This window comes from Gymnoscopelus microlampas (genome assembly GCF_963454915.1).
Source record: "Gymnoscopelus microlampas genome assembly, chromosome: 21".
Lineage (NCBI taxonomy): Eukaryota > Metazoa > Chordata > Actinopteri > Myctophiformes > Myctophidae > Gymnoscopelus > Gymnoscopelus microlampas.
In genome coordinates this window covers 35,675,829-35,702,577 of record NC_139958.1, presented here as the reverse complement: position 1 = coordinate 35,702,577, position 26,749 = coordinate 35,675,829, and the positions used below count along the sequence as shown (strand labels likewise).

General features: G+C 40.1%; 2 protein-coding genes across 2 annotated transcripts in view; one reads left to right on the top strand and one right to left on the bottom strand.

Moving 5' to 3' along the window:
* The window catches only part of dnajc21 (DnaJ heat shock protein family (Hsp40) member C21), a 218,275-nt gene that overhangs the window by 104,025 nt on the left and 87,501 nt on the right, over positions 1–26,749 (top strand). The gene's annotated exons all lie outside the window — the stretch shown is intronic.
* Positions 22,763–26,749, bottom strand: part of LOC311037943 (calmodulin-regulated spectrin-associated protein 1-B-like) — a gene marked incomplete at both ends in the record, with an annotated part of 30,332 nt that continues 26,345 nt past the window's right edge. The window contains 6 exons of the mRNA XM_084047240.1: positions 22,763–23,086; positions 23,605–23,723; positions 24,381–24,505; positions 24,591–24,678; positions 25,684–25,904; positions 26,407–26,546. Coding sequence (XP_083903366.1) covers positions 22,763–23,086; positions 23,605–23,723; positions 24,381–24,505; positions 24,591–24,678; positions 25,684–25,904; positions 26,407–26,546 — 1,017 coding nt within the window. The remainder of the gene's footprint in view (positions 23,087–23,604; positions 23,724–24,380; positions 24,506–24,590; positions 24,679–25,683; positions 25,905–26,406; positions 26,547–26,749) is intronic.

The following is a 26,749-nucleotide window of genomic DNA, read 5'->3' as shown; positions in this document are numbered from 1 at the left end:
TTTAAGGATTTTTCTGCTTTCGTTGCCATGGAGGCAGAGATCGCATGTAACCCTATTACTTCCTTTCACGCTCTTAGATCCTCAGAGTCCAACATGGAGAAAAGACAGTCTCGAGAAACCAAAGGAAACAACGCTAGTGTTCTCAACACTCAAGCAGCCACGGATGGTGATTACCAATACCAAAGGAGGTCAAAACCTCCATGTTTGCTTTGCCAAGACAGTAAACATCAGCTTCAGGGCTGCTCAAGTTTCACAATGATGTCTTTGGAGGAGCGACGTAATTACGTGAAGGAGAAAAGACTATGTTATGGATGCCTGAAACCCGGCCACAATTTTAAACATTGTCGCTATCGCCTGGTGTGCGAGGTCTGCAAGGCAAACCATCCTACCTGCCTCCATAACTTTAGTTACGGTATGGAGACACTTCCATCTCTTGCGGCTCCAGCACAAGACAATGTTAATAATTCAGCTACAGCAACATCACTTAGTGTGGCCGGGGGAGGATCCCTCAACACCTCTATGGTTGTACCAGTATGGGTGTCAACTAAGAATGAACCAAGTACAGAGAAACTCGTTTATGCCCTGCTGGACACTCAGAGTGATACAACATTCATTGAAAAGGGGTTGAGTCAGGCCTTGAGGACAGAAATGTATCCAGTAAAATTGAAACTGACCACCATGAGTGGAAGCAACACACTTGTTAACAGCGAAAGGATCTCGGGGCTCCGAGTCAGGGGATACAATTCAGCTATCTACGTGGACCTTCCACTAGCTTATACGAAGGACTGGATACCTGCAAATCGGTCTCACATTCCCACCTGTGAAACGGCAAGACAGTGGAGTCATCTCTCAGAGATAGCAGACGAGATGCCATCACTCAGAGATTGTGAAGTGGGCCTTTTAATAGGCTATAATTGTTCTGCAGCGATGGCTCCTAAGCAAGTCATTCTGGGAGAACCAAATGAACCCTACGCTGTTAAAACCGATCTGGGCTGGACTATTGTAGGATGCTCCTTGCCACGTCTTGACTTTTCAAACCCCACAAGTTTGTGCCACAGAGTCCTCGTCAAGGAGCTACCCCCAATCACCCCCGCTGATGCCATTCGCATATTGGAGTATGACTTCAAGGATGGCGATACAGACAGCAAAACGGTATCCCAAGATGATATTGCTTTCCTGGAGATAATGAATGAAGGTATACACGAAACCAATCATGGCCATTATGAAATGCCTCTCCCCTTTAAAGAAAGACCCAGTCTACCTGACAATAAACAGCTGGCTACTGTGAGACTGAACCATCTCAAAAGGAAACTGCTTAAGGATAGTAGCTATAAGAAGCATTACACCACTTTCATGGAGGAAATAATAGAAAGGGGCGATGCCGAGGAAATTAAAGACCATGGAACTGAAGGCGAAAGATGGTATATCCCCCATCATGGCGTATATCATGCCAAGAAACCAGACAAACTTCGTGTGGTGTTCGACTGTTCTGCTAAATACCGAGGAACTAGTTTGAACGACCACCTGCTTTCAGGACCAGATCTGACAAATAACTTGACTGGCGTTCTTTTAAGATTTCGACGTCATCCAGTGGCATTGATGTGCGACATCGAAAAGATGTTCCATCAGTTCTATGTAAATAAAGATGACCGAAACTACCTGCGCTTTCTTTGGTGGAAGGGAGGAAATCTGGACTCGCAGCCAAAGGAATTCCATATGAACGTGCATTTGTTTGGTGCCGTTTCTTCTCCCGGATGTGCAAACTATGGGCTAAAGCACCTAGCAAAAGAAAACGGTGACCTTTACCCTCTGGGCTCACAGTTTGTTTTAAGGGATTTTTACGTTGACGACGGAGTCACAAGTGTGAACAGCACTGAAAATGCCATTCAGCTCGCTAGAGAAGCCCAAGAACTCTGTAACAACGGTGGTCTCAGACTGCACAAGTTCATATCCAATGACCGAGTTGTCTTGGAGAGTATACAGCCATCTGAACGTGCAACAGACCTGAAGAACTTTGATCTCTCCTTTGATGAGCTGCCAGTGGAGAGAGCATTGGGAATTCAATGGGATGTGGAATCTGATTGTTTCAGACTTGCAGTCAATCTCAAAATCCAGCCTGAGACTCGTCGTGGAATTTTGTCTACAGTTGCTTCCGTGTACGACCCTCTTGGGTTTGTGGCCCCATTCTTACTGAAAGGGAAGGGGATCCTTCAAGAGATGTGCAGACGTGGCATAGGCTGGGATGACCCTTTGGCAGATGAGCTTCAGCCACAATGGGGAAGATGGAGAAGTGACCTGGCAAATCTGGACAAAATCACAATACCACGCTGTTATGCACCTACAGATTTCGGGAAAATAATCAAGACTGAGCTACATCATTTCTCTGATGCCAGTACAATTGGGTATGGCCAGTGTACCTACTTGAGACTTCAAAATGAGGAAGGAAATGTTCACTGTGCCCTGATCATAGGGAAATCTAGAGTATCACCTACAAAGATCACCACCATTCCCAGATTGGAATTGACAGCTGCAGTTGTCTCTGTGAAGATGAGCAACATGCTCAAGGAGGAGCTGGGATACCCAGAGTCAGAGGAGGTTTTCTGGACTGATTCCAAGGTAGTGCTGGGATATATTAACAATGAGGCACGACGATTTCATACTTTTGTGGCCAATCGGTTGCAGAAGATACATCTTAGCACGTCTCCTCAGCAATGGAAATACGTTCCCACCGCTGAAAATCCCGCCGACCTCGCCTCCAGGGGATTAACTGCCAGTGAACTGTCATCTTCCAGTTGGTTTACAGGGCCACAGTTCCTGTGGAAAAGAGAAATTAAGGCATCGGACGATTACATTCCTGAACTGGTAATAGGAGATCCAGAAGTTAGGAGCTCTCAGGTTCTAAACACAGAAGCAACCGAGCAAGGAAGCATCATCGACCGTTTGTGCAAGTTATCAACCTGGTCACGAGCTATTAGAGCCATTGCTCGCATTCTTAGATGCATCAGCAAGAGCAAATTAAGCGGCCTCACCACAGTGGCGGAAAGAGAGAAGGCAGAAGGTACCATTATTCGAGCCTGGCAGGAACAAGTATACGAAGAGGAGTTGGAGTTGATACGAAAGGGAGCTTCATTGCCATTTCGCAGCAAATTGTACCGCCTCAATGCTTTTCTTGACAAAGATGGTATACTCAAGGTGGGAGGAAGATTGCGCAACTCATCAATCTCTGACTCGCATAAATATCCTGTGATTATTCCAAAGAACCACCACATGTCCAAGATGATAATTGCGCATTGCCATGAAAAGGTCAAGCATCAAGGAAAGGGTCTAACCATTAACGAAATGAGGTCAAGGGGCTATTGGATGCAAGGGATTAATCGAGCCGTAGCCACCTACATTCAACGGTGTGTGTCCTGCAGACGACACAGAAGACCTATGGAAGAACAAAGAATGGCTGACCTGCCTCCTGAACGGGTGGACCCGTCGCCACCATTTACCTATTGTGGGATGGATTGTTTCGGTCCATTTCTTGTAAAGCAAGGACGGAAAGTAAATAAAAGGTATGGCCTTCTCTTCACTTGCTTTTCTTCTCGAGCCATTCACATAGAAATGCTTGATGATATGACAACAGATGCCTTTATCTGTGGCCTTCGCTGCTTTATTGCCATACGTGGTACAGTTCGACAGATCAGGTCTGATCAAGGAAGCAATTTTATTGGTGCAAAAAATGAATTGAAGGAAGCGCTCAAGGAAGTCGATGCAGAACGGTTGACCGCATTTCTTTCTGAGAAACAGTGCGACTTCTACATGAATGCCCCTCACTCGAGTCATGCTGGCGGAGTTTGGGAACGCCAGATACGCACAGTGAGAAGCGTCCTACAGGCGACTATTGAGCTTTCTTCGGGCAGATTGGATGACGCATCTTTACGTGCATTTTTGTATGAAGCCATGGCCATAATAAATAATCGTCCTCTTACCATTGATAATCTCCATGATCCGAACAGCCTTGAACCACTCACTCCCAACCATCTTCTGACTATGAAGTCTGTCAAAGCCTTGCCCCCCCCCAGGTGCCTTTGTACGAGAGGACATGTACGCCCGTAAGAGATGGCGACATGTTCAATACTTGGCTGAACAGTTTTGGAGTAGATGGCGTAAAGAATATCTGGCCAACATTGCAATTAGACAGCGGTGGCACGTCGCACGAAGGAATCTCCAAGTAGGAGACGTAGTGATGGTGCAAGAGGACGATTTACCCAGAAACGAATGGCGATTGGGTCGAGTTACAGACTCTACTGCAGGCAATGATGGACTAGTAAGGAGAGTGCAAGTCTGTCTTGGCGATCGAAGGCTTGGCAGGAAGGGTGAGCGTCTCTACAAACCATCAGTTCTCGAGCGCCCAGTACAGAAGCTGGTCCTTTTGTTAGAGACTGGCGAACCTGCTTCCTAATTATTCATGACCTCTCTCTCTCTAAGAGTTTCATGTGTCTATATGGATTGTTTTATACAGTATGTGCACTGAAACCTTTATTTTGAACGGGAAAATCATTTGTTGCTCTCAAAGATTTGGTGGGAGTGTAACGGACCCAGGACAGGGAACCTTTAATTTGAAGGGAAACAGCGGAAGCGTGTAACGGACCCAGGACAGAGAACCTTTATTTTGAAGGAAACAGCGGAGGCGCACCCGCGCACTGAGAGCGGTGCACTTATCAAGGCCAGTCTAACGTGAGCGGGGGAGGGGAGCAGTACGGAGACAAATGTTTGTTTGGCACGGAGCCACAAGATGAAAGGAATTGTTTGGGAAACTGGATGGACCAAAAGGAGGAAAAGTGAGTGCCACCAACAAATGAAATGAAATGGAAATGGATATGGAAATGGAAATGTGATTTGGATTTTAACTTTGATACATTTGTTTTTAGTGATATTCCTAATGAACTGTTATTGATGGATGGACATGCCACTGGAGAAGCACCCGGTTTAATTAGCACCTAGCTGGAGAGGGAAAAAGGTGAATGTCTCTTATTGTTGTGTGTTTTATTATTGTTGGTATTTTATGCTATATTTGTGGATTTTTGATATGCACCTTTTATTGGCTATATGGGACATGTGTTTTGAGTCATGACAGTTTATTGATTATATGTTTATGCTTTCTTTTGTCCCTCCCCCCATTTGTTTCAGTTTTCACGTTGATTAATAAAGTAAACCACTTACAAATCATCAGTTGAGCTTCAACCTCCTTTATGCCCAGCTGGGACGCTACATGCGTGGGGAACTCATTTGAAACAAGCTCAGTGCTTTTATGAGTCTTCCAGTTTAGTAGACCTTGTATTGTGAATTTGTACTTCCATGTACTGTTGTTCTCATGTCTTACTAAATAAAGTACATCAATCAATCAAGGCCACAAGGCCACAAACACCTCAAAAGACTCGAGCTTACTGCATGTCACTTGCCGTCCAGAACAAATATTCAAGCAACGAATGAAGCGTCGTGTTGTTAGCTTGGAATTTTTGTTCGGCGAGCTAAAACAACGATGCACCATAACCGCTAACCTTTTGATATTAAACGGCTAACAAGCGACTCTAGTTATTTTACATCATTTTACTCACCGTGGGGCTGAATTGCACTGAGGGTAGCTCTGGTTCAGAGCGTTAGTGAGTTCCCTCTAACGCTCTGGAAGACCCCTCGCTCTGCGCATGTACAAGGAAGTCCACTGCCCTGCCAGCGCTCAACTATAGTGAAAATAAACTAAACCATTTCACTACTCACCGAAGCAAAGGCTGTTTTGTGTTGTTGAAAGTCTATTCTCCAACTGCGCACGCCTAAACGCACCCCACCTACTCTGTAAAATACACTTTTTGGGCAGAAAATAAAATATGTCAGCGAGACGGACATTATTTGTATTTACTCCACAGTGCCCTCTACAGATCTGGAGGATTTGAACGTACCATGAACCAAAATGTAGAGGGCACTGTGGAGTAAATACAAATAATGTAGCTGGCAGGGCAGTGGAATTCCTTGTACATGCGCAGAGCGAGGGGTCTTCCAGAGCGTTAGAGGGAACTCACTAACGCTCTGAACCAGAGCTACACTGAGGGCAGCATGACGAAAACGTTCCAAAACCAACAGGTTTTCAGGTTGATTCAACGAATGGATGTGAATGACTTGCTACGCGCTGTTCTCTGTTCAACATCCAAACACTGAATGACAGCAACACGCTGGTTCCTGTGTACAGTACGTTTCAAACCACCTCCCTCCTTTGATTGGCCAACAGTCTGCACGTGAGCGCGGCTCATTGGTCGCAGGGTGCATTCCGTTACACGCAGCTGCGACTCGTCAGAGACAGTGTTGCCATGTCCGCTTATTATAAGCGACTTTGGGCTTGTTTTTCTGTAAAGTTGCTTGTAAATATTGGTAGTTGCGGGTTGTAGTAGGGCAGTTTCGAGGCTCCGTGAGCACCCCAAAAACACATCTCTTAAACCTGTTTTTTTAGTACCCTAAAGGTGTCTAGTTATGATTTCTGCTTGTTGCCCATGTCAACTAATGTCCCATGGGGTTTATTTTTAACCCTTTCTGACACCTACCCCCAACCCAAACCATAACATGAAGATAACAGAGAATACCATAACTCTTGAAGTAAACAACATACAGCAACAAATGAACACATTTTTCTATATCATTTTGACCCAAGGAATGCATTAAAGTGGTTATTATAAAGATTCAAGCACATCCTGACTCTATTTCAGGACATAAACAGCCAAAAACAAGCAGAAAACGTTCAAATCACAATGATCACATCTATATTTCTCTTTGTACTAAACTTTTAAGATGTATTCTTTTTTACCATATGTTTTTTAGGACCTTTATGGTGTCTAGTTAAGATTTATTCTTGTTGCCCTGGTCAAATAATGGCCCATGGGGTTCATTTTAACCCTTTCTGACACCTATTGCCAATCAAACCATAAAATTGAGATAACAGAAAAAAACATAACTCTTGAAGTAAACAACATACAGAGACAAATTAATACATTTTTCAATATCATTTTGACCCAAGGAATTCATTGAAGTGGTTAGTATTAAGATTCAAGCACATCTTGACTCTATTTCAGGACATAAACAGCCAAAAACAAGCAGAAAACACTCAAATCACATCTATATTTCTCTTTGTACTACATTTTTAAGGTGTATTATTTTTTTACCATATGTCTTTTCGGACCCTAAAGGTGTCTAGTTAAGTTTTAATCTTGTTGCCCTGGTCAAATAAGGTCCCATGGGGTTTATTTTAACCCTTTGTTACATCTATTCCCAACCCGAACCATACAATGGAGACAATAGAAAATACCATAACTCTTGTAAGTAAACATACATAGACAAATGAACACATTTCTATATATAATTTTGACCCAAGGAATTCATTAAAGTGGTTATTATTAAGATTCACGCAGGTCTTGACTCTATTTCAGGACAGAAACTGCAAAAAAACTAACAGAAAATGTTCAAATCTATATTAATCCTTGTATTAAATACTTAAGGTGTATTCTACTTTACCCCATGTTTTTAGGACCCTTATGGTGTCTAGTTAAGATGTCTTCTTGTTGCCCAGGTCAACTAATGTCCCATGGGGTTCATTTGGTGACCATTTTAAATCGATGTCCACAGGAGAGGCGTTTTCATATCTGAACCAGACAACGTACAAATACAAATAAACCCACTTTTTCATAGAATGTTTACACCAGGAATCTAATGGAAAGGTCACTGACATGGTACAACCATTCTTTATTGGTGAAAAACACACAAATATCAAATTCTGGCTTATATTTAGGAATAATATAACTTTCTTGAATAATCAAAACATAATGTCACTGATCGGTATCATCCATCTCAACCTCTTCCCTCTTATCAACATCATCATTAAATATTGTTAGGATGATCATACACCAACCTGAAAGCCTTTTGAAATTTGGGGTTCTTCTGGAGCTTTTTGAGTGGTGCCACCTTGCCCTTGAAGGAACTAGTACAGCCCTGATCACTGAATACATGGTACCCAAGCAGGGTGCTACAGTATGGCTGCCCAAGAGAGGTTGCTAGCTCCGTGACATTTACCAGCTGACGGTGCCTGCCTGTGCCAGTGTCAAGGTAGATGAGCAGGTTGATGTCGTCATTAACATCAACAATCATTCAAATCTGCTAACACAAGAACTCACCAAAGTTATATAGGTATTGATCAATCAACTCACTTCTCAATCTAATGCCACAAGTTTATGAGCTGTTCCTTCCACGATGACAGCAGCTGTTTCACATTTTGCCAGCCGGGATGCTGCCTCCTTACTCCCCCAGGCCTTGAGCATCAACTGGCAGAGCTGTCGCATATTTTCCGCATTGCCCAGATAGAACTTAAAGTCCTGGGGTTTCCTGGTGGCTTGACCTTGCACTATGAATTTCTCAGAAAATCCACGCCTCAGCCTCTACTGCGCCCTTGATGGAATCAAGAGTGGTCTTGATTCCATCAAGGGCGCAGTAGAGGCTGAGGCGTGGACCAGATCGCTTGCCCCCATGCCAGGACACACTCATCCGCCACATCCAGTGGGTGAACTATAGAGTGACCTGTTACAAGCGAGCAGCTGAGACAATCTTTTGGAGGCATAAATCCTATGATGATGGTCAGGGGTGGCAGAAGACAGAAGGAGGGATTTTGGAGCCTGTCTGGTCTTGTGGGCCAATTCTGCCCCTATCTCTCATTGACCTCTTGGCTGCTGGTGTCATCAGTGATGATGTGAGGGAAGAGGAGGAGTTTGATGATGATATGGATGATACTGATCAGTGAAATTGTGTTTTGATATAAGCCAGAATTTGATATTTGTGTGTTTTTCACCAATAAATAATGGTTGTACCATGTCAGTGACCTTTCCATTAGATTCCTGGCGTAAACATTCTATGAAAAAGTGGGTTTATTTGTCTTTGTACGTTGTCTGGTTCAGATATGAAAACGCCTCTCCTGTGGACATCGATTTAAAATGGTCACCAAATGAACCTCATGGGACATTAGTTGACCTGGGCAACAAGAAGAAATCTTAACTAGACACCATAAGGGTCCTAAAAACATGGGGTAAAGTAGAATACACCTTAAGTATTTAATACAAGGATTAATATAGATGTGATTTGAACATTTTCTGTTAGTTTTTTTGCAGTTTCTGTCCTGAAATAGAGTCAAGACCTGCTTGAATCTTAATAATAACCACTTTAATGAATTCCTTGGGTCAAAATTATATATAGAAATGTGTTCATGTGTCTCTATATGTTTACTTCAAGAGTTATGGTATTTTCTATTGTCTCCATTGTATGGTTCGGGTTGGAAATAGGTGTAACAAAGGGTTAAAATAAACCCCATGGGACCTTATTTGACCAGGGCAACAAGATTAAAACTTAACTAGACACCTTTAGGGTCCTAAAAGACATATGGTAGAAAAGAATACACCTTAAAAATGTAGTACAAAGAGAAATATAAATGTGATTTCAAAATATTCTGCTATCTTTTGCTGTTTCTGTCCTGAAATAGAGTCAAAATGTGCTTGAATCTTAATACTAACCACTTCAATGAATTCCTTGGGTCCAAATGATATAGAAAAATGTATTAATTTGTCTCTGTATGTTGTTTACTTCAAGAGTTATGGTATTTTCTGTTATCTCCATTTTATGGTTTGATTGGGAATAGGTGTCAGAAAGGGTTAAAATGAACCCCATGGGCCATTATTTGACCAGGGCAACAAGAATAAATCTTAACTAGACACCATAAAGGTCCTAAAAAACATATGGTAAAAAAGAATACACCTTAAAAGTTTAGTACAAAGAGAAATATAGATGTGATCATTATGATTTCAACATTTTCTGCTAGTTTTTGGCCGTTTCTGCCCTGAAATAGAGTCAATATGTGTTTGAATCTTAATAAAAACTACTTTAATGAATTCCTTGGGTCAAAATGATATAGAAAAATGTGTTAATTTGTTGCTGTATGTTGTTTACTTCAAGAGTTATGGTATTCTCTGTTATCTTCATGTTATGGTTTGGGTTGGGGGTAGGTGTCAGAAAGGGTTAAAAATAAACCCCATGGGACATTAGTTGACATGGGCAACAAGCAGAAATCATAACTAGACACCTTTAGGGTACTAAAAAAACAGGTTTAAGAGATGTGTTTTTGGGGTGCTCACGGAGCCTCGAAACTGCCCTACTATTGAGGCTAACCTGACGCTGCCAGATGGAAGAAGAGTCATTCCTATTTTTTTCAGATTTTCTTCCAAGATTATTTTTGAAAATAGCAGATCTACAAGCTCACAACGCATAAGCGGTTAAAGGCGTTGTGAAATGAAAAATACGTTTTTCACACTTTTAGAGCATAATCCATGGTCATCATATTGGGCATACCTAACAATAGATGCCAAAACATTTGTGTATTTTTAAATCAAAAGTCCCTAAAAAGCCAATCTTAATTATTTCCTGTAAACGAAAACGTGCTGCGTGATGACATAACACAACTTTAATGAATTTAAATGAATCTTGATTACATGCACCTGTTTGATTCCCATAGCTGCACGTTCTTCAAACACAGCTGATTTAGATTACAGAGCTACTCCGTTTTGAATCTCATTCAAGATGACATCCAGACGATGTATTACTCATTTTAAACTTAATCTGCACACTAAAATATGTATCTGAAAACATTATAGGTTAGAAATAAGCCACGTAGTAGCAAACGTGCTTAACTGGCCGTCTCTCTCTCACACTTGTGAACAAACACTAGCCCTGTTGCACATGGCTTTAGTGATTGAGATTCCAACCTTTTTACACCAATCTACAGTGTAAAATTCAGTTCATTTAACTGGTCCATGTGGTTCTATATGTAACACAGCGTGAATAGACTACGCCACCCTTTAGTTAGGCTGAGTTAAAGGGAACTCAATAAACACCATATAAGGTTTCCCCAGTCAGGCTGTCAAATGAATGACTAACACAGTGTATAAAATCATAGTACAGTGTACTGATCTTTATTTAGTAAAAGCTATGAGGTTAGAAGAGCAATAGATAAAATAGCAAGACAATTGTTGAGCAACACTAGGAACCTGGGCAGTCCAGCGAACCCTTTATAAAGTTTATACACAGAACTCAGTTGGGTCACAACAAGCTGCACATAGTAGTACAGTATACATTGGCTACTGATGTAATATAACTGAATGCTTATATTCAATAACATACCATAATTATTAAGAAGAATTAGAATATTGCCATGGCGTGTGCCTACCTACTACTATGGTCCACTGATCATAACCACAGCAGCTCAGCTCACAGCCTTTGCCAAGTCCTATATAAACAAAATAATGCCATTTAAAATACACCACTATAAAATCAATAACTGTTACAAAATCGCACATATGTAAATGTTTGCCTACCACAGTTCCTCCCCAGCTCAGCGTGACGGCAGGTGATTTCGACACTCATTACCGCACCACTCAGCTCCCTACCCTATACCTTTATACTAATCATTTAGGCATTGGTTGCAGCTGTGAACTGACGCCGCTGGGAGGTCCCACAGGCTACATATATTTGTAGATCTGATCTGTAAGGTTCTATTTGGTTTCTAACTATCTAGCAGGGCGGGAAATTGATACCATAGTGCACTTGACTGAAATAATAGACTGAAATACATGGATTGATTGACTGGAGACGGTCGGGTGTGGACGCTCGCGCTCACGCTCTGCACTCTGAACGCAAATAATAACAAAGAAGGACAAAGAATGACAGGTAATGTCACAGCCTAGAGAACCTAAAGTTTGGAAATTGAGAAACGACACGAAAGAAGAAGCAAAAATGACAAAGAATAAAGTTGACAAAGAGCTGGAGGAGATCCAAAAATCTCTGAACTTCATGTCGGCTGAGCTGAGCTCGGTTGCTAAACAGGTAACCATGCTGCCAGCCCTGATGGAAGAAGTTAAGCAGCTCAGGTCACTGGTAAAAGAGAAAGATGCAAGAATCGATGGACTTGAACGGAGAGTTGATGAACTAGAGCAGTACACAAGAATCGAGGATGTGATAATCAGCGGCCTGAGTGTCAAGCCACGGACCTATGCAAGGGCTGTGGCTACAGATGGAAGCGGCGCAGATCTACCGTCGGAGGACCAACAAACAATTGAAGAGCAAGTAATACAGTTTTTTGAGAGCAAAGAAATCCACCTGGATGCCCAGAATATCGTCGCCTGTCACACTCTCCCTAGGAAGGACCGTAAAGCCCAGCCCGCCATCATTGTTCGCTTTGGAAATCGCAAACAAAAAGCGGAACTTCTGATGCAAGGAAAGAAATTGAAGGGATCCAACGTCTATGTTAATGAACATTTGACAAAAAGAAACGCAGAGATCGCCAGAGAGGCCCGCATCTTAAGAAAAAACAAAAAGATTCAATCCACCTGGACCAGGAACTGCAAAGTCCTGATTCGACTCAACGGAGACTCACCAGAAGAAGCAAAAGTACTGACGGTAAGAGAGCTTAAAGACCTAGACGCATACCAGTGAGTCCCTGGTGAAGATGAATCATAAAGAATATTTTTTCAACACCTAATGATTCTTTTTTTTGTTTTTTCCTTTTTTTCTCGTTTTTGTGGGACAGAAACTAAGGCTAGTTTTTTTTCAAGCATTGGCAGTTGCCCAATAGTTATAATTTCCTCCGCAATTATCTATCTATCTCTGCATGGAAGCTGCACCGATTTGCATGGAATAGAGTTTTTTTTGTTCCTGCTTGAAATTATTCTACTGCCTCTTGGTTTTGTTTTTTTCGTCTCTCCTGCATGGATAATATATTTTTTGATTTTTTGGAAATACAATATTGCATGCCATTTCCTTTTTTGGAATGAAAATTCGCTTTTTTTCCTGCAAGGATCATACTGGAATACTAAATTCTTATTTTTCGTTTCTCCTGCATGGATGCTATATTTTTTGACTTTTTGGAAATACAATATTGCATGCCCTTTCTTTTTATGGAATGACAATTCTCCTTTTTTCCTGCTTGAAATTATTCTACTGCCTCGTGGTTTTGTTTTTTTCGTCTCTCCTGCATGGATAATATATTTTTTGATTTTTTGGAAATACAATATTGCATGCCATTTCCTTTTTTGGAATGAAAATTCGCTTTTTTTCCTGCAAGGATCATACTGGAATACTAAATTCTTATTTTTCGTTTCTCCTGCATGGATGCTATATTTTTTGACTTTTTGGAAATACAATATTGCATGCCCTTTCTTTTTATGGAATGACAATTCTCCTTTTTTCCTGCAAGGATCGTACTTGTATACTAAACTATTATATTTTGTTTCACCTGCATGGATGCCATATTCTTTGATTTTCTGGAAATATATTATTGCATGGCCTTTGTGGAATGACAATTCTCCTCTTTTCCGGCAAGAACCGTACTCTTATACTAAACTCCTATTTTTCGTTCCCTCTGCATGGATGCTATATTCTAAGATTTTTTGGAAAAATATTATTGCATGGCCTATCATTTTTTGGAATGAAAATTCTCCTTTTTCCCTGCAAGGATCATACTTTTATACTAAAGTCTTTTTCAATGGAACTTATACCTTTTATGTGGAAGGACACTCTATGGGTTTATTGTATGTTGGGATAATTATTGACATTATATATATAATATTTTATATTTTAATGACTGATGGCAGACTTAAATGAGGATTATCTATTACCCTTTGGAGGAATGGAGGATGGGGAGCTTACAAACATAGATACTACGTCAGAAAGTGTCCATAGATTATATAGTAAATATGAAAACCTGAACTTTAAAACGTTTGATATTAAAGAGCATAAAATATATGGGATTGAAAATGAGGTGGACCCTGACAATCACTTCTATAATAATATAAATAATAACTGAGTACTATACGGATGAACAATTTATCGGTAATGTTAAGATGAATGATGCCCTATCAATTATACATTTTAATAGCAGAAGCCTATATAGTAACTTCTCAAATATTAAAAAATATATTACAAAATTTAAGAAATTCAATGTTATAGCTATATCAGAAACCTGGCTTGATAGTAAAAAAGGCTATGATATGAAATTAGATGGCTATGAGCTGTTTACAATAAACAGGGACGCCACAAAAGGGGGAGGAGTTGCAATATATGTGGACACAGCCTTAAGATCTAGAATGGTTAAAAGCATGTCAAACACCATAGATAATATTATAGAATATATAACTATTGAGATTATTGTTGAGAATTGTAAAAATATAATGATCAGCTGTATATATAGAACTCCAGGTACTTGCATAGATACATTTAATAATAAACTAGCTGGTATGTTTGGAAATTTAAATAATAGTAAAGTGCATATAGTTTGTGGTGATTATAACATAGACATACTTAATCCACATGGAAATAAAAAAACATCAGATTTTATAAATCTAATGTATAGTAGTAGTTTTTTTCCCCTGATCTTAAAACCAAGTAGAATAACAATAGACACTGCAACCTTAATAGACAATATATTTACAAACGAAATTGACAGTGAAATAACAGGAGGACTGTTGATAAATGACATATCTGATCATCTTCCCGTTTTTGCAATTTTCCACAATTTTTTCAAGAACAAAAAGGAACCAAAAATAAACACCTATCATTTCTCCAGATTAAAAACACAGGAAACTATTGCAGCCCTCAACTTGGACCTCAGAAACCAGAACTGGCAGGAGGTTTATGCCAATGAAGATCCCAATAAAGCCTATGATGCTTTTCTAACCATATTACTTGAGCTCTATGACAAAAACTGTCCCATAAGGAAACAAGCCACAAAACACAAGAACGCCAATAAGCCATGGTTAACAAGGGGGATAGAAAATGCCTGTAAAAAGAAAAATCTATTATACAAAAGCTTTTTAAAACATAGAACAAAAGAAACCGAAAATAGATATAAGACTTATAAAAATAAATTGGTAAATATTATACGATTTCAGAAGAAGGAGTATTACCGCAAATTACTGGAACACCATAGGAGTGATACTCAAGGGACATGGAGGGTAATAAACAGTATAATCAGAAAGGGTACTGCAAAAGCCGATTATCCTAACTATTTTATAAATGACAATAATGAAAATATTAATAATCCAAAGGAAATTGTTGATAAATTTAATACATATTTTGCAAATGTAGGATATAATTTGGCTAATGAGATTGTGGAACCGACACTTAAGGATGGGATAGAGGATATTGTTGACCGTAATTATTATTCAATTTTTATTAGTGGTATTAATGAAATAGACATAATTGAAGTAGTAAATCAGTTCAATGACAAAAAGTCTACTGACTGGACTGATATAGATATGTCACTAGTTAAAAATATAATAATGCACATAGTAAAACCACTGACCCACATTTGTAATCAATCTTTTCAAACAGGTATCTTTCCAAACAAAATGAAAACTGCAAAAGTAATTCCAATTTTCAAAAACGGAGATAGACATCAATTCAACAACTACAGACCAATTTCTCTACTGTCACAATTTTCCAAAATTATTGAAAAACTATTTGTTAAAAAACTCGATCAGTTTCTAGATAAACATAACATTTTGAGCAATCACCAATATGGGTTTAGAGCAAATAGATCAACTTCAATGGCGGTAATGGAACTAGTTGAGGGAATATCTACTGCCATTGAAAATGGCGAATATACGGTGGGAGTATTCATTGATTTAAAAAAAGCATTTGACACAATAGACCACAGCAAATTATTAAATAAACTTGATAGATACGGGGTAAGAGGGATAGCTAATTCATGGATAAAAAGTTACCTAGAGGATAGATACCAATATGTTCAAATAAATAATGAAAAATCTGGTTTAGAAAAAGTAACCTTCGGCGTCCCGCAAGGTTCGGTTCTAGGTCCGAAATTATTTATACTATATATAAATGAGATTTGTAAAGTGTCACCAACATTGAGGTATGTCTTGTTTGCTGATGATACAAACCTTTATTGTTCTGGGAAGAATTTGGAGCAGCTTCTGAATGCAGTGGAAGGGGAATTGAAGAAAATAAAGACGTGGTTTGACATTAACAAGCTATCATTGAATCTAACTAAAACAAACTATATAATATTTGGCACCAGGAAAATAAAAAATCAAGCTACAATTAAAATCAGTGGTATGGAAATAGAAAGAGTATATGAAAATAAGTTTTTGGGAGTAATAATAGATGATAAACTATGTTGGAAATCACATATAAATAATGTAAAAATAAAAATGTCAAAAACTATTGCAATATTATATAAAACTAAATATATCCTCTGCCAGAAAGCACTGTATTTAATATATTGTTCACTCATAGTTCCATACATTAATTATTGTGTGGAGATATGGGGAAATGCATATAAAACGAATACCAACCCTATTTTTATATTACAGAAGAAAGCTATAAGGATAGTAAATAGATCAGGTTATTATGAACCAACTAATAAACTCTTTATTAAGTATAATACCTTAAAATTCTATGATATAGTAGCACAGAAAACGGTTTTATTAGCTTTCAAAGCACAACAGAAACTGCTTCCAAGATGCATTCAGAATCTGTTCCAAATTAAAGAAAATCAGTATGAGCTGAGGGGTATACTTATGTTTGGAATTACTATAGCTAGAACAAATATTAAAAAGAGATGTACATCGGTTATGGCAAGAGAAATATGGAATAGTTGTGAAAATGACCTAAAGAAATGCAGTTCAATCTATAAATTCAAGAAAATGTTTAAAGATAATATAATAGATACATATAAAAAAATATTATAAACCATTACATGTTATTTTTTGTAGATGAAAAGACAAATTTTGTCTTTGTCTTTGTTTTGTTTTTGTTTTGTTTTGAGTATTGATTGATGTTTTGTTATTGTTTGTTTTATAACATTATAAGGGTAGGCATTATAAGCTACGGCTTCAGCCTACACCTTTTCGGTCCATGAATTTTATTTTTATTTTTGGAAATGTCAAACTCTGTACATGGCCAAATGACCGAAATAAAGTATTCATTCATTCATTCATTCAAACTTGGTGATACAAGCGAGAAATTTGGCACAGATGTCCTTCATATGACCCTAATTGATAATCAACCTCTGGCCACGCAAAAATCCTAAGATTTCAAGATGGCCACCACCGGTTTTCAAAATGGCTGCAACTGGGCCAACATTTTGGACTATATCACTTTGCTGGGGCTGTAAATCTTTGATTTCCCCCTTATTTTAATGTAGGAGAATAATGTTCTGATGGTATTTCTACCAAATAAGATAAAAAAAATAATATTAGGTTCCAATATGGCGGCATATTTTCCAATATGGCTGCCGATAAATTGCATAAATGTACATTCACATGAGCTTGTAGCACATGTATTTGTATTAATTACCATACCCAGAATCAATTTATAGCACATTTTAAAGTGATTTGGTAGCTTTTTAATGACATAGGGCAACAGACTTTTCAATATGTTCACCAATAAATACAAAAACTTATATATACTGTATATAGGGATATTTTCTCAAACAGGTGCTGACCTTTTTCTCTTTCCGTGGAAGGACAAAACTGTATGGCATCTGCTGAACGCATGAAAGAATCAAAGACCTGATGACTTTGATCCAATAGCTGATGCATTTTCATGAAGGGGGATCCATCTGAGGTTCTTCAACAGCTTTTTCAAGCCAAGTCTTTGTGTCTGGGTAGCTCAGTCGGTAGAGCTCTCACCTTCGGATCACATGGTCATGGGTTCGGTCAGGATCAGTGTATGAGTAGGTACGGTGAGTGTGGCGCTCCACCTCAGCAATACCAGGGGGTCTATAAGACCCCTGCGTTCTCAGCTGATACTGACAATAAGTCTCAGACTTACTTAATATGAACAAGTGCAACTGCTATGACAACAACGTCAGTATCTGAGCTGTGAATCATGATGTGTCAGATGCTATCCTCTGCAGCTCTGCCTCAGATACTGACATTGTTGACATAACAGTTTCACTTGTTCAAAGTCTTGGCTTGAATTAGCTGTGGATTGCCTTTGGAAGGAGGGAAGGATCTCAGATGGATCCCTGTTCATGAAATTGCATCAGCTATTGAATCAAAGTCATCAGGTCTTCATGCATTCAGGGGATGACACACAGTTTCGTCCTTCCATGGAAAGGGAAAAAGGTCAGCATGGCAGACAACTTCTCCAAATTAGGTTCAACACCTTTTGCAATAAATTATAAACATATGCAAGTCATTGAGGAGTTCATAGTACTCATGTACGATAGAACTTCATAGAAGTAGTTCCTACAAGGAAGTGAATGCAAGTGAAGTGCATTCCAAGCAGGACATATACAGGGCCAGTCACTCTTGTGCAGTCCTGTTTGCCAAATTATGCCAGAAGCTGACACGATGTGGATGTAAAAAAGCATGTTCTGGACACTGCAAATGCTTTAAGTTTGGACTTATCTGCACACCCCTCTGTGGTTGCAGTTGCTAGTAAACTGGCCTGTCACTTGCGCAGCCACCATTGTAAATGAGAATGTGTTTATAATGACTTATAACAAAACAAAAAGTAAGCACTAAGCTTACCAAGCTAATAAATCACTTTCAAATGTTCCATAAATGGATTCCGTGTATGGTAATTAATACACAGACATGTACTACAAGCTCATGTGGATAAACCGTAAGCAGATGCACATTTCTGCAATTTATTGGCAGCCATATTGGAAAATATGCCGCCATATTGGAACCTAATGTTATTTTTTATCGTACTTGGTAGAAATACCTCCAGAACATATTCTCATATATTAAAATAAGCCCCAGCAAAGTGATATAGTCCAAAACATTGACCCAGTTGCAGCCATTTGAAAACTGGTGGTGGCCATCTTGAAATCTTAGGATTTTTGCGTGGCCAGAGGTTGATTATCAATTAGGGTCATATGAAAGTCATCTGTGCCAAATCAGTCATTGAGCTGGAATGGAGTTCAAGTTATTCTGTAGCCAGCAGGACGGGAGATAGCGACATCTGCTGGGCCATGAATGAAAACTGCAGTACAAAAGCCCAGTCAACTAGTCTACGAGCAGTGTTGGAAAAAATACTTGTTTTACTTAAATGAAAGTATCAATACTGCAATGTAGAATTCATCTTGTTACAAGTACAAGTCTGGAATTAAAAATTTACTTGAGTAAAAGTACAAAAGTATTGGTATCAAAATGTACTTAAAGTACCAAAAGTAAAAGTACTAAACAGATCTACAAGCTCACAACGGTATACAATATGCTATAAAGTGCTTAATGTATGTTTTATAATGTAATCATTTATATCTGCAAAGTAACTTGTAACTAAAGTTTTCAAATCATTGTAGTGGAGTAAAAGTACAATATTTGCCTCTGAGATCAAGTATAGACAATTGGAAATACTCCAGTAAAGTAAAAGTATCTCAAAATTGTACTTAAGTACAGTACTTGAGTAATTGTAACTTGAGTAATTGTTACTTTACATCACTGCTGACCAGTTGCAGACCGGTGCCGTTTGGAGATAATGGTTGCAAGGAGGTGCATTTGCAAATCATTGGTGCGGACTGGTCTTAAAAAATTACTTCCTGGGCTTCAAATCCAGCAGAGCTTCTTTGCCGCCTGGTCATACATATCATATGACCTGCTCTTTTTTCCCCCCTCAACGTCACCAAACCTCTTTGCCGGAAAGGCGCAGCATGAAGTGTTGTGTGCTTGTAGATCTGCTATTTTCGGCTAATGTTACCCTCAGAATAGGGATGCTAGGGTTCAAGTGGTAAATATGTTGCCGGACCCCCTAGGGGTCCCAGACACCCTGTTGAAAACCAATGCATTAGGCCACAGACCCCCATTTGAAACAGTATTTTTATTTATTTCATACCCAAATGAAGCAAAGGGCTGTGTAATTATAATGTATGTGTGTGTGCGGACCAAAATGTATATGTTCACATTAAGTTAATACAATTTCCGTTTCACTGTGAGAGCATGTATGTCAAGGAGATGAATATGGTTTTTTTTTGCAACACGAGAGACGGCACGAGAAACACTGCAACACGAGAGACGGCAACCATGCATTAGTTTAGCAGTAGAAGCATTTATTACATTTTATTTTGCTTCAAAATAAACATGATTCAACACATATAAATAATAATAATAATGATAAAAAACACCTTTGAAAGCCTAAACAAAATAAAACAGAATAAAACTAAAAAAATAGTGCCAACTTTTGTTTAGTAAACATAAATTGTACAGTATTTACAAAACAAATGCTACTCAAAAATGTACAAAATGCAGCAAACATATATCAAGTATTGTGCAGTCAGGTTCCCACACCTTGTATAAGCTGCAGTGCAGGTAGTGGGGTCTGGTGCTGTCAGGCAGCTTGTCAGACGGTCGAAGGCTACACTGACAGAATGTGCATTGTGTCTGTGGCTACAGCAGCACGTTGGATGCTATTCACAGTCACGTTATACCTTGCTTTAACCACTTATAGGCCTGACACCGTCATACGACGAAAACAGCCGATCTACAAGCTCACAGCGCGTCGCCGAGCGTGTGTATCGGCTGTTTTCGCTGAGCAACACCAGTGTATGAAGTGCACAGCATAAATGTCCTAGGCTATATTTGAGATTTGTTTTGCCTATAAGGACATGCCCAAAATAGGGATGCCAGGGTTTAATGTGGTTAAAAACTGAACTTGATACTTGTATTTTTGCTCAGTCCAGCTCCAGTAAATGTAGTAAATATACAACCAGGCCAGTGCATTATTGTCTGACTCCATACATATCATACATAATACAGTATATTCAAGTGAACATAGCATAATGCACTATTGTAAGGTACAGCATAATGCATTGCGCTTCCAAGCAATTTCTGCGCTGTGGAATAAATAATGGTGCCTCTTGTCCTCCTAAAACTTTTCCTTCCGAACAAGACGTACAAGTAGTACACCTATTGTATATGACCACTCCAAAACACAATAACACCTCTTCATAAACACTCAGAAAATGTGGGTTCCTACCCATTAACTCCCTTAGAAACTGGCATGTTCACGCCTTTCCTTTAGAATTGTTATAGAAAGGGTTTAAATACAGTATCTGGGCATTTTTGTTCATCACAAATTCATTCAGGGATATCCTTACTAACCTCCACTTCCTTCATGTGGGGTAATAAAACCTCCACATATTATAAAGGCAATCCTATACAAATGAAAGTTGATATGAGCTGTTGGCCTTTTCCCTTTGTTCTCTGTGGGTTGTGCCAGTATGGTCAAAATGGTGGTCCTTCCAAAGTCTATATAGTTCTTCCAGCATATCCCTGTTTTAGCAGGAAGTCCTTCTCCACATCCTTCCTGTGGGATCTCCACGTTATTATAAATGCAATCCTACAACTCCCCAAGAATCTGGGTGGTTTGGCATTGCCCAATTTATTGATTCAGTACTGTTGGGCGTACAATATTGACAAACCTTGCTGCTGCATAGACATCATATTAGAGGAGTCTACTGTGAGCATGGAGGGAATTATTGGCGTAATGTACGTGTGGAGATTTTCACCAACAGAGGGACACCGGGATGAACGTGATTAACGGAGAGATTGCGAAGCGATTGTGTTTCGTTGTACATGAAAAATCTAATCAAACGAAAGAAACACATAAAACAGCATTTGATATTACTGCCAGTCTTTACCACGATCCAATACTTAAATGGTTAAAACAGCAGTGAAACCATGGCCAGTAGTCATCCACTGGTAAATAATTTAATTAATAAATAAAGTCCCTGTGAAGAGTGTAAAGAGACCGGACAAATCACAGCACAGGGAACTTGTACCACAACTCATTTGAATGGTTCCTACAGTAATGCCTGACATTTCAGTAGTCTCTTTTCAGTAGTGTAATAATAATAATAATACTTTAGTCCCCTTTATTTGTTGTACCGTATTTGCTACAGTACAGTTGCACATAAGTGAAATTTGTCCTCTGCATGTCACCCATCCTAACTATTAGGAGCAATGGGTGATATTTATACAGCGCCTGGAGAGCAGTTACGGGTTAAGTGTCTTGCTCAGGGCCACTTCCGACACAGACTTGGCGGACTTGGGGGTCGAACCAGCGACCATCCGATTCCCAGATGGGAACTCGCTCAGTTACGGGCGGCCGTATCTAATCCTTGTTCCATACCGTGGGACCCAGAGGCTATTATGGAAGGTATGTAGTGCCAAACTACAATACTTAAGACTAAAATTCAGAATAAAATAAAACTTCAAACATAAAAGTGCCACATGCAAAATACAATGTATCTATAAATTCCAGGAATCTCTCTATGTATGCATGTCTGTCTGTCTGTCCTTTGTATATCACACACGCACGCACGCGCGCGCACACACACACACACACACACACACACACACACACACACACACACACACACACACACACACACACACACACATAGTTGACATCAGTGGTTCTCAAAGTGTGGTCCACGGGCCCTCAGGGTTCCTTGAGGGGGTTCCAAATGGACCCTTGCAGGTCTTTAACTCTGAGAGCGTAAAAATGGAACCAAATGGACCCTGACGGGTCCATTTGGTTCCATTTGTACCCTCTCAGAGTTACGCGGGTCTTTGACATTAAAAACATTTGAGAACCACTGGATCTGATTGCCAGTCAACGTGATGACATATATCAATCTCTGGAAACAATCGGGTCCGGCCCAACGGTAGTTCTGCTAGCAAGGCAGCAATGACCCGGGGTCGTGTTTCACCTTCCGCCTGGCGCTGCCCGGCCTCTTGACGTGCCACAGGTGGTTGTCGATGGTCATGGCGTCCACCATGACCGACACGGTCTTGGTGGGGATGACGGTGAACTGCTTGCGGCCCGAGCTGTACTTGTAGAGCTTCTCGATCATGCCGTGGCTGATGGTGCGCGGGCCGGTGCCCGTGAACTTGACGATCTCCTCGCTGTCGGCGGAGGCGGAGTAGACGGCGCGGAACTGGCAGCCGCCGTCGCGGAACAGGATCATCAGGTGGTTCGACTCGCACTTCTCCAACTCCTGTTGTCAGAGCGACAGGGGCAGAATAAAAATGAACCAAGAGCACATTAAAAAACACCTTTAATTCAGTATAGTGTTATAACTACTTAAAGGTGGCATAAGTGATATTTTTTTGTAAAAAAATAAGTGTTCAATAGCTCTATATTCTGATGTAATCTTTGCTGTAGAGTGTTTGTTCAGTAACAGGGCTCTCCCCGTCTCTCAGCTCTTCAGTAAACAGAAAAGACATTTTCAGGTCAGGATACCAATTTTATCCAGTCAGGAGAGAACTCATACAGGATACAGGATAAACAAGTGAAATTGGAAGTGATAAAAAAAAAATGCAATTTGAACACTATAAAGTTGAATCTGATAACTGATAACCCACAAAGCATAGATTATTTTCCCTATTTCTGAAATTCTTGGAAAAGTTTCACCTATAATGACATGCCCAAAAGGCCAAAACAGGTATGCCAGGGTTAATGTGGCGGTCAAACTTCTTACACAGTCAGACTTTGATTTGAGGTAAACAGACTGACCTCCAGGATGACGGTCTTCTGGGCCTCGTTGACCTTCCCGGCCAGACAGCAGTGTGCGATGGCATTGATGATGATCAACTTGTTGGACTTGGAGCTCGGCTCCTTGAAAAGCTTTGGTCCTATTACACACATAAAGAGTTGTAATTAAATAATGGGTTATAACAGATGTATGCTCTGTATTGATGGGAAAGTACTTAAGGTGTGATAGGAACAATTTGACTGATTTTGCCAGGCTTTTAAGCGGTGTGTGATAAGTCTTATGACCCTGCTACACCAGACACATACGCAGTCAGTGGTTTACCTGCAACACCAGCTGCACTGTTGCACGTGAGCCGCATTGTCAAAGTCATGGACACTTTCCAACAGTGAAACATTGCTGATGGGTGCCAGAACAAGGACACATTGTTTAACATTATATAAGGCTTATTGTAAAAACTTTTGGAAAATAAAATATATAATTAAGCATTTCCCATCTTCCTCCCATGGCAGCACGGCGAGACACCAACTCAGCAAAAAATAGAGATCAGGGTGTAGTTCCAATGACTATAATGGAAGCGGTAGAACTGTCGTGCCGTGCGGTGCCGCTGCATGTATGTGTCTGGTGTATCAGGGCCATTAGATTGTCTTAGTTAGGTTCGTTATAAGTTACGGACCAGATTAGATCTAACCTAAGTTGTGCGTGTGTGTGTTTATGAGAAGAGAACAATAGAGTCCGCACTGGCACTTTATATTTTGGAGGTAAAAGTGTTTAATTGGGGCGTGTGTCTATGCGCTACCATTGTACTCTGCAGCCAGTGTAAGGGAGGACGCTGTGGAGCCATTTTCCCAGTCCCTCTCCAGGTTCCTGCTGGAGGCTCTGCTCAGCATGGGGAACGATTCCACACTGCACACCGATCCAGCCCTGGGACACAGTACACGTGCCAGTTAATGAAGCAAACTGCAATGCGTACACTCCATACATGAACGTTATTCACTACCATCCTCACCTCTGTGAGTCAGCCCCTCCAGAGGTGACGCTGTCTGCCTCAGTAGCGAGAGAGAGAGTGGACCCCTGGTAACTGCGGCTCAGATCAGCTACAAGTCATGGAGAGAGAAGATGTTGGAGACAACTTTTAGAACACATCTAAATAAATCCCTCCTCCAAAAATGTCAGAGAGACGATCAGTGAATGCATCATTACGGTTTGTCATCAGGTCATGCAGTGGAGGTTAAGAAGTTTCACCTCCCCTGCAGCCTGTTGCTGAACCCTGGGCTTTGATCAACATGGATGCCATCAGAGAATGACCTACATGACACACACACACACACACACACACACACACACACACACACACACACACGGACAGTGCTAAGCAGAGCAAAACCACAACGCGTATGCACAAAATAACAAGGAACACAGACATATAGACAGACAATAAACTAAACAAACAAACACAAACATTTATTTGGACACAAAGCGCCGACAAGCAAAGCGTCGACAAGCAAAGCGACGTGTCACAAGCTTGCAGATTGGCTATTTTCGCTATTACAATGACACCGTGCAATGACATGTATACAGTAGGGCTTACTTGCGTGCCCAATGTATCTCCTCAGAATGGGAAAACAGAATGATCAAAGCAGAGCCCGACCGATGCCAGATTTGTTGGCCCAATGCCGATCCTGATTTTGGAGAGTCCTAGATCACTGATAACCGATATTTTGATGGCTCTTTTGCCAAAATTGCAAGATTTCCCAATCAATTTGAAAAAAACTTGGATTTGATTAAAGTTCTTATTTGAGAACATTTTACTTATAAGCAAATAAATAAATACAAATGAACAGAAACTTGTTGATAGAGTAAAAATAAACACATAAACTTAACTTTATTTTACTTTAACCACCTCAGCCCTGTTCAAAACATTTCAAAACTAGCGGTTATTTCTTATAACATTTTACGACTTAAGAATTATTTGTGCTTATAATGACATGCCCAAAATCGGTACAATGGATAGAAAGTGGTTCCAATTCGGGACACATTGGCAACATAATTGCTGACACCGATGTTGTGAAAGCGGTAAAATATATGGGTCTGGCTCTTACGTGTCATGGATCCTTTGGAGAGGCTATTGGAGTCTCCGCGGTGCAGGGACTTGGGCCTAATCTTCCTGGACTTGGTCCGGGGCCGGGGCCGGGGCTGGGGCTGAGCTAAACCCTGCTCCTCCAAGAGCTCCTGCTGCTTCCTCCGCAGATACTCCTGTTTAATGAGCTCCCGTCTCGCCTTCTCCTCCTCCTTACGAATGCGATCTTCCTCTGCTTTACGCCTTTGGACCAAAGCAAGTAGAATCAAGGGCCGCCCCCACACCAAGAATGATAACTATGAAGACAACTAAGACGATAATGACGTGAGCGTCCATGCTGATGAACGAAAATGTTCGGTAAACATGTTGAACGCGAGTGACGAATGTGATATTCTGTCAATTCTGATGGATTTTCATTGGCAGTTAGTATTTCTGTCATTAGCAAATTGCTCGGAAAGTGATCCCAATGATATTCTTCAGCACTGTCGTCATTATATCTGTGGTGCGGACACCGCCACCTACTTGAGTTAGAATGATTTATAAAACAACATATTTATAGTAATAGTTACAGTTCTTGTAGAGTTCCCTTCGGTCAGACACGTTTTTAGGATGAGACAGTTGAAGAGATACGGTAATTACACACAAAATAAAATGCTAATAAAGTCCCTGCATTTTATACAGTTTCCTCTCCATGTTGTGAGAGTAATTTGTGTGTCCATGTTGTGTTTGATTGTGTGTGTGTCACCTGGCTTCGTCTCGTTTCAGCTCGCTGTCAGCTTCCTGTTGTTGTTTTCGTATCCTGGCCTCCTCGGCTTTGCGTTGCTGCTTGAGGAGGAAGGCTGCACGACGTTTCGCCATTTCATCCTCCGCCATTTTCATCTCATCCTGAGCATCGAAAAAAGGAACTATTATGTCTCAGACAGCTGGGGCAACTTCACAGATTATAAATCCTTCATCCAATCTGTTCCCACTTTCAATAGCATATCTTGGCGTTAACAGTTAAAAGTAAAACTAATTGAAAAACAAAACAAAAACTAATGAGCAAGAAATCATTAATCCCCTCAGTAGTAAACGATAATAAAAATCAG